At 41.7% G+C, this 13,392-nt stretch overlaps 1 protein-coding gene across 1 annotated transcript; it reads right to left on the bottom strand.

The window, feature by feature from the left end:
* Nucleotides 1-1,363: 1,363 nt before the first annotated feature.
* On the bottom strand, nucleotides 1,364-2,728 carry MC3R (melanocortin 3 receptor). Its single transcript, XM_034433003.3, has one exon. It carries the CDS (start codon nucleotides 2,602-2,604, stop codon nucleotides 1,627-1,629), a length of 978 nt encoding a protein of 325 aa, XP_034288894.2. The 5' UTR covers nucleotides 2,605-2,728; the 3' UTR covers nucleotides 1,364-1,626.
* Nucleotides 2,729-13,392: the final 10,664 nt, after the last annotated feature.

The following is a 13,392-nucleotide window of genomic DNA, read 5'->3' on the forward strand; positions in this document are numbered from 1 at the left end:
AGTTGTCCAATCTCTTCTTAAAAACTTCCAGTGTTGGAGCATTCACACCTTCTGGAGGCAAGTTTTTTTTATATATTTTTTTTTATTTTAATTTGATTTATATGCCGCCCTTCTCCGGAGACTCAGGGGGGCTTACAATGCATTAAGCAATAGCCTTCATACTTTTGTATATATTTTTTTACAAAGTCAGCTTATTGCCCCCACAAACTGGGTCCTCAATTTACCTACCTTAGAAAGGATGGAAGGCTGAGTCAACCTTGAGCCTGGCAAGATTTAAACTTACTAATTGTTCCACCGATTAACTGTCAGGAAATTTCTCCTTAGTTCTAAGTTGCTTCTCTCTTTGATCAGTTTCCACCCATTGCTTCTTGTCCTGCCCTCAGGTGTTTGGAGAATAGCTTGATTCCCTCTCCTTTGTGGCAAACCCTGAACCCACACCAACAAGTAATGAATGATATTCTTTTCCATCGTTTCAAATGAAGAGAATCCAGAAGACAAGGGAAGTCGGACTGGAGGATGCATGAAACACACTCAGAGACACACACAGAGAGACACACACAAACAAACAACTCTGCGCTTTTTTCTCCCCAGGCTTTATGAGGTATGAAGCACCCGGTCTCCTGATCCACAACCCGAACCCGGCAGGCTCCTTCCAGTTGAATGGTGAGCCCGGGAAGAAGCTGGGGCAGGGCTACGTGCGCGTCTCATTCTCCCCCAGCCCCCCGAGAAGAAAATCAAAACGCTCCGTAAGAGATGGAACTTAGTTCCGAAACTCTTCCGCTGCCGATTTCCTTGCTTCTAACGAAAAAAGATGCTTAGATAAGGCAGAGCGATGCTGGTGACAGGCGCTTCAAATAATCACAATGCAGCGGTTTGCAGGTGAATAATAATAATATATATATAAAAAAATGATTAAAGTGCGGTCCTAAACAGAAGATCGCCTGATTTCTGTGAGACTTAAAGCCAAATAAATAGCAGCGGTCCTTCTAAAATGTCGAGGAGCTTATTCGTAGGTAAGAACAGAGTTTAACACTCGGGAGTAGCAGCTTTATAAACTAAACCAATCGTCAATTAAAACATTTCTATGGAAAGCGGCAGGTTTTCTGTCTCAGACCCACACTCACCTATAGTTTGAGCTAATTATGTAGAGTTCTCTACGGACAGCTTTCCAAGCTCATTTTATGTGGTTGAACATCTTCCTCTTGTATAGTCCTGTTCAAAATGTTTTTTTGGGGGGAGAAAATTATGGACTTCCTTTTAATGCAATAAGGGAACCTATCTCTGTTCCTTCCCCGTATTTCTGAGTTTGATGTCCTTTTTCTAACCACTGCCAATAGTAGGAGACATTCTTGTGTGCTGAAAGACCACTGGAAAAAGAAGGGAAGGGAGAAGAAAAAAAAAAGAAAAGAAGAAAGCACTTTCTCTCAGTTTTTCTTCCTTTCTTGGATCACTGCTAGCAACTGGCAATTGGAGGAAGAAAAGTATTAGGATTTTTGCATCAGCGTTTAACCATTTCATGTCTTCACTTTCCCCAATATTGCACTTTCCGGACGGGTCAAACTGCAGCCGTGTTCACTTCAAGCAGTCATCATCTGGAAAGGTGTGAAGGTGAGTGTAGGGTTGAGTTCAGAGCATGCATTGCCCCGTGCTGTAACAGCCACAAGCCATTTCCTTGAAAGTCTTTCTCATCTCCAGACTCCGGAAAGCATATATAAGAGGATCAATGACCGAGTTGCACATGATAAGAACCAGGTAGGTGTTGAAGTGAGAAGCATAGCAAAGGCAATGCGGGTTGGTGGGGCAAGAAATGATGAGGATAAGATGGAGGAAAAAGGGTGCCCAGCAAGTGATGAAGACACCCAGCAGAATAGTAATTGTGACAGCCCCTTTTATGCAGGTGCGTTGGTGGTGGGGGACACCATCCACCGGGAGGGCAGCAATGCGTTTGACATGTAAGCGTGCAAACAGGAACATGTGGATATAAAGCAAGGCCATGAAGAAGAGCATGGTGAAGAACATGGTGATGAGGCAGACGATGACCGTTTTGCTCTCGTAGTAGGCAATGAACATGATGCCGCAAAAGACACAAGCAGTCCAGATGACCCCAATGAGTGTCAGAGCCTTCCTCACAGTCATGATGCTGTGGTACCGGAGTGCGTAGAGAATGGTAATGTACCTGTCAATTGCTATGATCAAAAGGTTGCAGATGGAGGCGATCAAAGAGATACAAATCATGGAGTCAAAAATGTTGTCCATGTTCTGGATGAAGTGGTCATCAATGGTTAAGTAGCCTCCGTTCAGGATGGCAATCATGAGGGTTTCCAAGGCATTGGACATCCCCATGAGTATGTCTGCCACAGCCAAGCTACAGAGAAAGAAGTACATGGGGGAATGTAGGTTGCCATTCTTGATCACTGCAAGGATGACCAGGATGTTCTCAAGAAGGCTGATGATTCCAAGGATCAAAAACACCTCGGCTTTGATGAAGACTTGCTCACAGAACTCATGACCTCCTGTGCTGCCCAAAACTGAATGGTTGACTTCTTCAGTGGCATTAAACAAGACGGGCTGGAACCTCAGAATCCAGGGTGCTGTGGTGTTCATCGTGAAGAGCAGAGATTCAGGTTTACATGCATTTATGGGGGAAAAAAAAACCTCTTAAAAGATAAAATCCACCAGAAATCCCACTGTACCCTTTATTTGAATGAGATCAGTTGTGAAAAGAAAAGGAAAAAAAAAGAAAAAAGAAAAATTCCTTATTCCATGCGGAGTTCTGAATCCATCAATCCAAAGAAGTTAGTTCCTTTTTGTGCTAGTAGAATCTGAGCAAACAGCAAATGCAGGAATTTGAGGAAACATCACTTTAAAGAAGAGAAAGGTAGCAATTAGGAGTCCCTTTCAAAGTGGATTTAATATGATGGGTTTTGCAATCTTGGGACTTTGTCTTGGGACCCCCCCAGTTCAGTCAAGACAGATCTTCTAGCTTCATCGAGAAGGATAGAGCAGGAATAGGAGACAGAGATAAGACAGGAAGGCTTGCATTGGATTTTATACTTTCATCAATGGAGAGGAAACACTCCTACTTAATCATCTGTGACTCGCAACAACCACTAAAAAGCAACTTCTGGCTTGACTGATGGTTGCCATCACAGACTGCATAATCCTGATTGCTCTCCAATTCAACATTACTTAGTGCCCTCTGGAGATCAGAGGGAGAATATGTGTAAAAATGATTGTTTTAGCCCCGTAGGAGGAATCTGTTACACAGAGAAAAAACTCATCATTATAGAATATAAAGGAGGACATGTGGCAAATATATATAATTAACAGATAAACATCATCTGCTCTACAGGTGATTCTTGTCAGATGGAAACACTCCGAGGGGTTGCCAAATGTGTGAGATAACATTGCAGCTGCCTTGATGGCACAAGCACATTTGAGCAATCACAACGAGCTTGGTCATTGATATGCTAAACAAAAATGCATCATTTCCTGATACTGCAGATTGTATTTTCTTTAGCCCTGTGATTTTTCTAGCACCATTCTCCCTCTCCAATTTCATCCCCCCACCAGCTCTATTGTGCTTTATTTTTATAGATGCATTCAGTCAAGGCCATTTGATGTATCGGATCTGCCTTAATCACATATTTCCTTGGATACATCACAATTGATGCTAATTTATGTTTGTCTATTGTCTGTGGGATGATGGTTTAGGCCCTGGATTTAAAAGAAAAATCTGATCTCTAGCCTTTGGGAGAGAGAGAAAACAAAAACCGACTTACTAATATACCCAGAAATGATACTTTTGAAAGACATCAGCAAGGCCATTGATATTTATTTACTTCAGTACCAAAACATTGACACCAACAAGAACATTATTGTAATTGGATTTATTATAGCCACTCACTCCAAAAGAAGGATGGTTGGATGGTTTACAGCATCCAATATATAATTTAAAACAATGAAAACATCTTAAAATAACCAAGGCAGGGACGGGATTCAGCTGGTTTTAACCGGTTCAGGTGTACCGGTAGCTCCAATGATCAGATGGGCCTGCCTGCTCCTGCACTATAACCTACCTATATTTCTTTTGTTTTAAACCCGGCTGATAGGCATGGTAGAGCGGATTGATGCACCTCAGCTGTTTTACTCACTCTGGATTCAGTAGAAGGTAATTTTCGATTGTATTGAGCATGTGCAGAAGCACGAGTGCGTGTGCGTGCGTGTGCAGTGAACTGGTTGTTACAACCGGTGAATCCCACCACTGAGCCAAGGTTGAGCAATATTGTTCTAGAATTCAAAGAATGTGGGTGTATACGTACTGCATCTGATTGAATGCTTTTCTTCTCTGTTCCTTCTGTTTCATGGGAACATACTTTCTTATTTTCATGAAATGTTTACTTGAAAGGACCTGAGGTGTACCCACTCACACTTCCAGAAGGTTCTGGGAGAAATGTTTGGAGACAGGTGGTCCTGCAGAAACCAGGCAGTAAATGTGATGACCAGCATCTTAAATTGGACCTGAAGCCAAGTGGCAAAGGAGTCATACTCTTTTGTAGCTGCCCTCAATTTTTCCTCCAACACCAGATCATGCTGCAACTTTCAAGAGACAAAAAAACAGATCTAAGGTAGGATCACTGGTATGTATCAGGTTCTCTCATTACGGAGACTTATGACCACAACTGAGGCCAAAATTTCTGTTGCTAAGTGAGGCAGGTGAGTTTTGCCCAGTATTGGAATCCAATTTCTTTTTACTACCAGTTCTGTGGGTGTGGCTTGGTGGGCATGTTGTGGCTTGGTGGGTGTGGCTTCGTGGGCACGGCAGGGGAAGGATACTGTAAAATCTCCATTCCCTCCCCACTCCTGGGGCCAGCCAGAGGTGGTATTTGCCGGTTCTCCAAACTACTCAAAATTTCCACTATTGGTTCTCCAGAACCTGTCAGCACCCCTGGTTTTGCCCCATTCTACCACCTTTCTTGCCACAGTTGTTAAATCAATCATTGCAATTGATAAATTAATAATACAGTTGTTAATCTGGCTTCCCCATTGACTATGCTTGTTAGAAGGTTGCAAAAAGTGATCACATGCCCCTGGGACACTGAAACCGTCACAAATATGAGTCAGTTGCCAAGCATCTGAATTTTGATCATATGATCGTGGGGATTATGCAGTCCCATTTTTCATAAATATGAAAAATGGTCATAAATCACTTTTTCCAGTGCCATTGTAACTTTGAACAGTGACTCAATGAACTATTGCAAGTTGAGGACTTGTTGCCATGGAAACCTGACCATCCTGATGCAATGTTATCAGAGTTCTTGTTTTTTTTCTTTGAAGACGTTTCTCTTCTCATCCATTAAGGATGCAAATGACTAGCTGTCTGCAAGGAATATAAATCCTTCCATTCCTCACTCTCCTGTCAGAGCTGAAGAAACTTCTTGGATGAGAAGCAAAACGTCTTCAAAGAAAAAACAAGAAAGTCCAGTTGCCTCCTGAAAAAGCACCTTTGAGACAACTATGACCTGGATGACTGAGAATCTTTACAGACCTTCCCTTACCTCCCCATGCTGCTGCCTCCCTCACTGTCCAATCAAATTCAGAGAAGATGCTTTCCAAATGGTCACTTCAAGTGTATGCAGCTGCCTTCCATTCCCAGTTGGTCAACCTTGAAACCGAATCTCAGGGAGATTCAATGAACTTTTCATTTTCCTTGAAACCCCTACCCTCCCATCCAGCCCCCCTAGAGTTCACAGCATTGAGCAATAGCAAAAGGCAAGTATGAGGTGGCAGCTGACACCTAAATAATAAACTATTCAATTGGATGATTGTGCTAGAGCAGCAGCGGTGAAATCCTCTGAAGTTTGCTACTGGTTCCATGAGTCTGCTACTGAGTTCGTGCTTTGCGCACACATGCATGTGTGAGGTGCACCCGTGCAGCCCTAAAAAAGGAATATTTTGGAGCCTTCTGATTCTGCAAAGGTAAGTAGAACAGTGTGTGTGGGGGGGGGTAATCCACTGTGTCACGCAATTTAGATTAGCTAGAAAGCAGGAAATCTGTTGTGGTCTGCCAGCAGCCTGAGGAGCTGGCAGCGGAGTCGGATAGTGAGGAGGCTGAGGAAGAACATGGGCCAGTCCTGGAGGCTGGGGAAGGCCCGGATGAGGGCTCTGTGTCGGAGGCAGAGATGGGGCCAGGGCCATCTAGGAGTGATGTGCAGACTCCGGAGCCTCCAGAGGCTGACAGCAGAGAGGCAGAGGAACAGGAGGAGCCTGTTCCTAGTGCACGCATGCGCAGAGCTGCCAGAAGGCAAGAGCAGCTAAAGCAAAAAGAACGACTCAGGAGTAAGGCCAAGAGATGATTGGCCTCTCCCATAAGGCTTAAAAGACCAGCAACGGCTCTTGGGCTTTTTGTCGGAAAACAATGTTGATAGATTTGTTTCTTGTCTTGCTGCATTTATTTCTTGTCAGCATCTTCTGCTTCTGAACTTTTGCCAAGAAAAGCCAGGTTGCCAAAGTAGACCAAGGTTGGTGATGAGGCTGAAGAATTGGGTTATGTAAAGTTTGTTTTGAATTAGTTTGGACTACGCTGATAATGAGTTAATTCTCAGCTGTTCTAATAAAATCTATTTGTTTAGAACTGATTGCGTCTGATAATACCTTCTTGGGCCTAGGTCACAACAAAATCTGACCATTCTAGCTAATATAAATTGTGCGTCACAGCTGATCGTCACCCAGCTGATCGTCAGAAATACCAGTTCGCCCAAACTGGTAGCATTTCACCCCTGTAGAGCAGGGATGTCAAACTCCTGCCCGCGGGCTGGATGCATCACACGCTGCTCACCCCCAGGTTTAGCAAAGGGAAAAAAAGTCCCAATATGTCACGTGATGCCACCATGACGACGTGAGTTTGTTACCCCTAGGGTGACCAAGATGTGAGAGTGAAATTAGATGTGAAATGTTTTTTTTTCCATTTAAACTTTACTGTGGGGTTCATCATCTTAAATTCAGACTTGTCTTTCTTTCAGATAACAATAGCATTGCTTTATGCTAACTTTCAGTATATAGTGCTATTGTCAGTATGAGTTATTTTCCATTAACTCATAAACCAGACACCCACACACAAAATAATAATTGTCCCTTCCCCAAGAATTAAATTAAGAGGAAGAGAATGGATCAAAGATGAGTGTTAGGTTGTTCTGACCTAGGCTTCCTTTATCTTCTTTGACACACTGCCAAAGACCTAATTGGCAATTATCTTGGCAAGGCCACACGGAAACACAGAGTCCAAAACGGAGCTTCAAAGTACAAACCGACACCATCCACAACGTTGCTTCCTGCAAAGGCCCACGTGCCTTTGCTCTTCCCTTATGTCTTATGGGAGGGGCCAATCATCTCCAAGCCTTACTCCTGAGTCATCCCTTTTGTTTTAACTGTTCTTGCCTTCTGGCAGCTCTGCGCATGCATGCTCTAGGAACAGGTTCCCCCTGTTCCTCTGCCTCTCTGATGTCCGACTCTGGAGGCTCTGGAGTCCGCACCTAACTCCCAGATGGCCCTGGCCCCATCTCTGCCTCTGACGCAGAGCCCTGATCCGAGCCTTCCCCTGACTCCAGGACTGGCCCATGTTACTCCCCAGCCTCCTCACTGTCCGACTCTGCAGCCAGGTCTGCAGGCTGCTGTCGGACCACAACATAGGTTAAGGTGAGCATTTGTAACTGTTGGGTATGCTATAGGGAAGATATTTGTGTACTACTATACAAATTTGTATACTGCATATATCCTCTTGCAAAATTGGATAAGCTGTATAAATCAAAGACATGTAAAAAAATACAGATGGTAGAACGATTGCTGGGATCAAAGCACAACTCTTTCATGTGAGATGCACATAAAAAAGGCACGGGGCCGACATTTTGACTTTTTGGATCCCTTGTGGATTCCCTAAGGCTGAATATCAGAAACAGAGAGGCACCAGAATCTTACTTGTAAATGAGAATGACTTGGGAAAAAAAAAATCTACTCAAAAGTAATCCAGCGTGTCTGAATTGCCCTAGGCTTGATGAACACCATTTGATTTAGTCTTTTAATTCAATTACCTAGATGATCTTCTAGCCAAATTAGACTTAATGAACTCTAGCTAAGAAAGAAGTAATTGCAGGCACAACTTTATAAAAATCTCTTGAGACTAATTCATGTCTAGAAGCATATCTTTTGGGCCATGAACTTTTACAGTTCTTTCATTTAATCCTCCATAACCTTGATTTGGGTTGGTTTGCTTTTGACTTTGGGGCTGACATACTGGTTAGTCTTCTCCCATTTGGTCATGAGTGATTGTGGGGGAAATTATGTCACTATGTTTTGCTACTCCCAACTATGCCTTAGGATTGAGTACCATGGAGCATGGGACATCTTAGATGTTTTGTTATCCAGCTACGTAACCTCATCAGGTTACGAGAGAGTGAACTTTGCTGATCGTTTATATATATATATAGCTTGGTTGGGAGCTGGTTCTTCCTTGATTCGTTTGATTGATGCAAATGTTTTTTTCCCCTGATTATTATCTGATGCTGGTTCCTGCTTTATTTGCGACGCCTCAAATTAGTACAGTACTCAAGATGGGATTTCATCAATGCAGAATGAAATAAAACTACGACAACTTCTGATTTGAAAATTCAATTTCTCTTTCTGTATTATAATTCTATAATTCCAACATTCTTGTCCTATGCTTTATTACCTAGCCTATGACATTTCTTGATTGTTTTCCCAAAAGAAAAAACTGCATAGGTCTCTGATCAGTGGTGAAATCTAAAATTTGTTACTACTGGTTCTGTGGGCGTGGCTTGGTGGTGGTGGGTAATGTGACTGGGTGGGCGTGGCCAATTTTTTTCTTTTCTTTTTTTTACTTTTAAAACCATTTTTTCTACAACCTCTTTGGTGAAGAGGTTGTAAAAAAATGCTTTCAAAAGGCTCTGACGATCCCAACTGAGTTGCCTGATCATCAGAGGGTTTTTTAAAAACCCTCTGCTGATCAGGCAACTCAGCTGGGATTGTCAGAGCTTGGATCGTCAGAGGGATTTAAAAGAAAAAACTTTTTTTCTTTTAAATGGCTCTGACGATCCCAGCTGAGTTGCCTGATTGCCGATCAGGCAACTCAGCTGGGATCTTCAGAGCTTGGATCGTCAGAGCCATTTAAAAGAAAAAAAAAGCCTCTGATGATCATGCAGCTCAGCTGGGCATGGGGGCAGGCAGGGATTTTTGCTACCGGTTCTCCAAACCACCCGCCTCCATCACTACCAGTTCGGTCAATCCGGTCCGAACCGGGAGCATTTCACCCCTGTCTCTGATGCATTTTATTCACTGGTCATTACTTTATGTATCATAGATGTATAAGTAACTTACTACTTACAACCACAATTTGGACTGCGATTTTGGTCACTAAGCAATGGGGTCATTAAGTGAGTTATCATGTTACCAGATCCAATTTTATGACCATTTTTACAACAGTCATGAAGTAAATCAACGCCTTTAAGCATATCCCATGGTTGTTAAATGAATCATGTGGTTGTTAAGCAAATCTGCCTTCCCCAGTCAAATCTGATCACATGACTGCAAGACTTTGCAACCATTGTAAATGTGAGCTGGTTGCTAAGCACCCAAACTGCAATCATCTGACCATGGGGTGGTATCACAGTTGTAAATTCAAGGATAGGCTATAAGTCGAGGACTACCTGTACCATATAGGTGTAAAATTTAAAATTAAAATCCCTGATCAGTCATAAATCAAATATAGCTTTGTATTCACAAGGTTAGATTGTGATAATTAAGATAATTAATAGGGATCTTCTTTTCCAGTTCTAATTTAAGAGCCATGGTGGCACAGTGGTTAGATTGCAGTACTGTAGGCTACTTCTGCTGACTTCTGGCTGCTTGCAGTTTGGCAGTTCGAGTCTCACCAGCTGTATCCTTCCGAGGTCAATAAAATGAGAACCCAGATTGTTGGGGGCAATATGCTGACTCTGTAAACCACTCAGAGAGGGCTGTAGAGCACTGTGAAGTGGTATATATCGTATTTTCTGGACTATAAGACGCACCGGAGTATAAGACACAGCTTAGTTTTTGGGGAGGAAAATAAGAAAAAAGCTGATTGGTGGGTGGTTCAGCCTCCCGGAATACCGCCAATCAGCTGTTCCCAGAGGTGAATTTTAGCAACAGGTTTGTTGGTTGTGAGCTCTGTGCCTTGCTTTTTTTTCTGCCTTTGAAACTTCGGAAATTCTGTTTCAGAAAAAACGTATTTTTCTGCCTCTGAAAGACTCCAAAACAGAGCTTCAGAAAAAAAGGCTTTTTTTCTGAAGCTCTGTTTGGAGGCTTTTTTTTTCTGAAGCTTCTTTCAGAGGCTTTTATTCTGAAGGACTATCTGTACTCTGTTCAATCTCCTTTCTTTGGAAAATAGATTAAGCTCTTCCGATCTGTTGGCTATTGTGTCATTCTCCAGATTTGTTAGCATAGTTTGGTTAAAACCTTTACTGATTCTTCTTTTGTTGCTTGCCATATTATTTTAGATAAAAGCCTTTCAGCGGCTTTTTTTCTGAAGCTTCTTTCAGAGGCTCCATTTGAAATCTCTGTTTGCAAAGCTGAGCAGGACTACATTCGGAGTATAAGGCGCACCCAGATTTTCACCCTCTTTTTTTGGGGAAAAAGGTGCATCTTATACTCTGAAAAAAACAGTAAGTCTAAATGCTATGGCAATGCTATAATCAGCTCTTCTTTTTCATTCATTACTTGCAACTTCTACCATAAGGTTGAAGTCTGAGTGGCTCATGTTTGTGCAATAATTCAGCCTACGGGGGAAAAAAAACCCAAAGTGGTTTTTGTTGTTTGCTACAAGAAAAGTAATGCGCCTCCAATCAAGGTAGAATTATGTAATAATCAATAGTTAAATGACTCTGCTTAAATTCTTCGCCATAATCCAGAGAAGACCATTTGCCCTTAGGTGCTATTGTAATCAGTGAGACAAGTTATCTCCTATTTTTTTAAGTCACTAGATTTTTATAACTAGACAAGAGTCTCCAGACAGCACAGACCAGTCTTTCAATCTTCAACTTGCTCGACTAAAGTTCAAAACAAAGTAGATTCTCTCAAAGGATGTTCTGCAAAATCTAGCTGACTCTAGTTAAGAGTCAATCAAACCAAAATTGCCCATCCTGCCGGAACTAACTATCTATCTATCTATCTATCTATCTATCTATCTATCTATCTATCTATCTATCTTATTTGTCAACAAGTACAAGGAAACAAGTAACAATCTAGACATAGACATGGACACATGAAAATTTTTTTGGCACAAATAAAAGGATATAACTAGGCAAAACATAGCCATAAACACATAGAATGATTACATATAAATAGGGATAGTAGGACAGGGATGGTAGCACGCTGGTGCGCTTATGCACGCCCCCTTAGGGACCTCTTAAGAAACATGAAAGGTCCACGGTAGACAGTTAAAGGTATGGGGATTAGCGAGACTAACAACAGGATCAGGTAGAGTGTTCCAGACATTTGCTACTCTATTGCAGAAGTCATATTTTCTACAATCAAGATTAGAGCAAATTACGTTGAGTTTGAATCTATTGATAGCCCTTGTGTTATTACAGTTGAAATTAAAGTACTCATTTACAGGTAGGACTTTTTGGTAAATAATTTTATGAACTAAGCATAGGTCGGAATGTAGACGGCATAGTTCAAGGCTATCCAGACCTAAGATTTCAAGCCTGGTGGGATAGGGAATTTTATTTCAATCTATGCCTCAGTTGTGCCCTACAAATACCATATTTTTTGGAGTATAAGACACTTTTTTCCCTCCTAAAAGAGGCTGAAAAATTGGGCGCATCTTATACTCCGAATGTCAAGATTGTTTTAGAAATGTATTTTAGCTTTGTCTGTTTATTTACTATCTCTTTAGATTTACAAACAGTTCTCTCAGAGAATTTATGAACACACTGTTTATTATGCCGGCCTAATAAACTGACTGAAATGGATCTTTGATTCCTGAGTAGTCAAACATTTTTTTTAGACTGCTAACTAATTATTTTTGTACCAACACTAATGAAAAGTGCATTTCACGCTTCTTCTATTTGACTGTTTTTCTAGGGACAGAGAATAGAATATTTCATTAGTGTAAACATACAGAACAAATCAAACAGCGCCATCTAGTGACTATAAACATTACATAAACATCAGCTATACTCAGATAAAGTAAAACATTAAATAAAGAGGAATGATTAAATACAGAACATATTTCCAATTAAACATCAGAGATGATATCTGGTTGCTTAAACAAGCAGGCTTAAAAGGAAAAAAACACCCTATAGTGTTAATTGCTTTTGAAAAACATAGTTTTGCTGCAAAAAATGCATTTATTTTCTGTTTAAAGTTTTCAGTTTTCAATCTCTAAAAAATAATTCCACAGGGATTCTCAAAAAGTAACCAGATGGAACCCTAAGTCTTGGGCATCTCTCCAGTGCTGCTGTGAGAAATCAGGGAACAGTCTTCAATATTAACCACAGGGAACTTCTATAGGAAATTGGCAGTCCTTTCCCTGTATATGTAAAATCACTTTATGTAGGTGAGAGGCAGGGTGACTCAGTGGCTTAATGATGCAGGAGATGGTCTTTCTTCCAGTGGTTCAAGTCCTAACACTGTGTGGCGGGTGAGTGCCTGTCACTCACCTCAGCTTCTGCCCACCTAGCAGTTCGAAAGCATGTTCTAGGCGAGTAGATAAATAGGTACCTTCGGTGGGAAGATGAATCGGCGCTTTGTGCAGATGTGTTAGAATTCTGCAGGCACGGAACCTTCCCTGTTGTGATGCCCATTTGTGAGGCAGCTTTGGTGGAGGGAGAGGGCCTTGGCTGACACTATACGAAAAAGCGATTCATTTCTCTTTCTGGTGTGGAGCTTGCTCACCTGCCTGTGGCACACACCTTGGGAAGCATGTGAGCAGTGAAATCCGGCTGGATCTATCCGGCTCATTTGAGCTGGTAGGGTCGGTGGTGGGAGGCTCTGCCCACCCGCTGGGACATCATCACGTCCAGTTTTTGACCCTCTGTGCATCCACAGAAGGCTCTGTGCATGTGCAGAAGAGGCGCTCATGCTCACATTTCTGATCCGGTAGCAAAGGTAAGTGCATTTTATCCCTGATATGAACGTATATCAAACACAGCTAGTAAACAGGCAGCTAAACTACTATTCTGCATTAGCATTGTGGTCTCCTGGCTAATGTAACAGCATTATATCCTAAATAATTTTTTAAAAAAAATATGTAGGTGTAGTACGTGGTTCTTTAGCCAATGCTTGTAAATGAAAGATCAACGTCAAAAATATATTAAGTTTTTATATTTTCAAACG

Source organism: Pantherophis guttatus, chromosome 3 (genome assembly GCF_059756535.1).
Source record: "Pantherophis guttatus breed Tessera chromosome 3, ASM5975653v1, whole genome shotgun sequence".
NCBI classification, from domain to species: domain Eukaryota; kingdom Metazoa; phylum Chordata; class Lepidosauria; order Squamata; family Colubridae; genus Pantherophis; species Pantherophis guttatus.

Bases quoted from the DNA above. Each gene is read 5' to 3' on its own strand.
- MC3R (XM_034433003.3), bottom strand. From the start codon at position 2,604: ATGAACACCACAGCACCCTGGATTCTGAGGTTCCAGCCCGTCTTGTTT.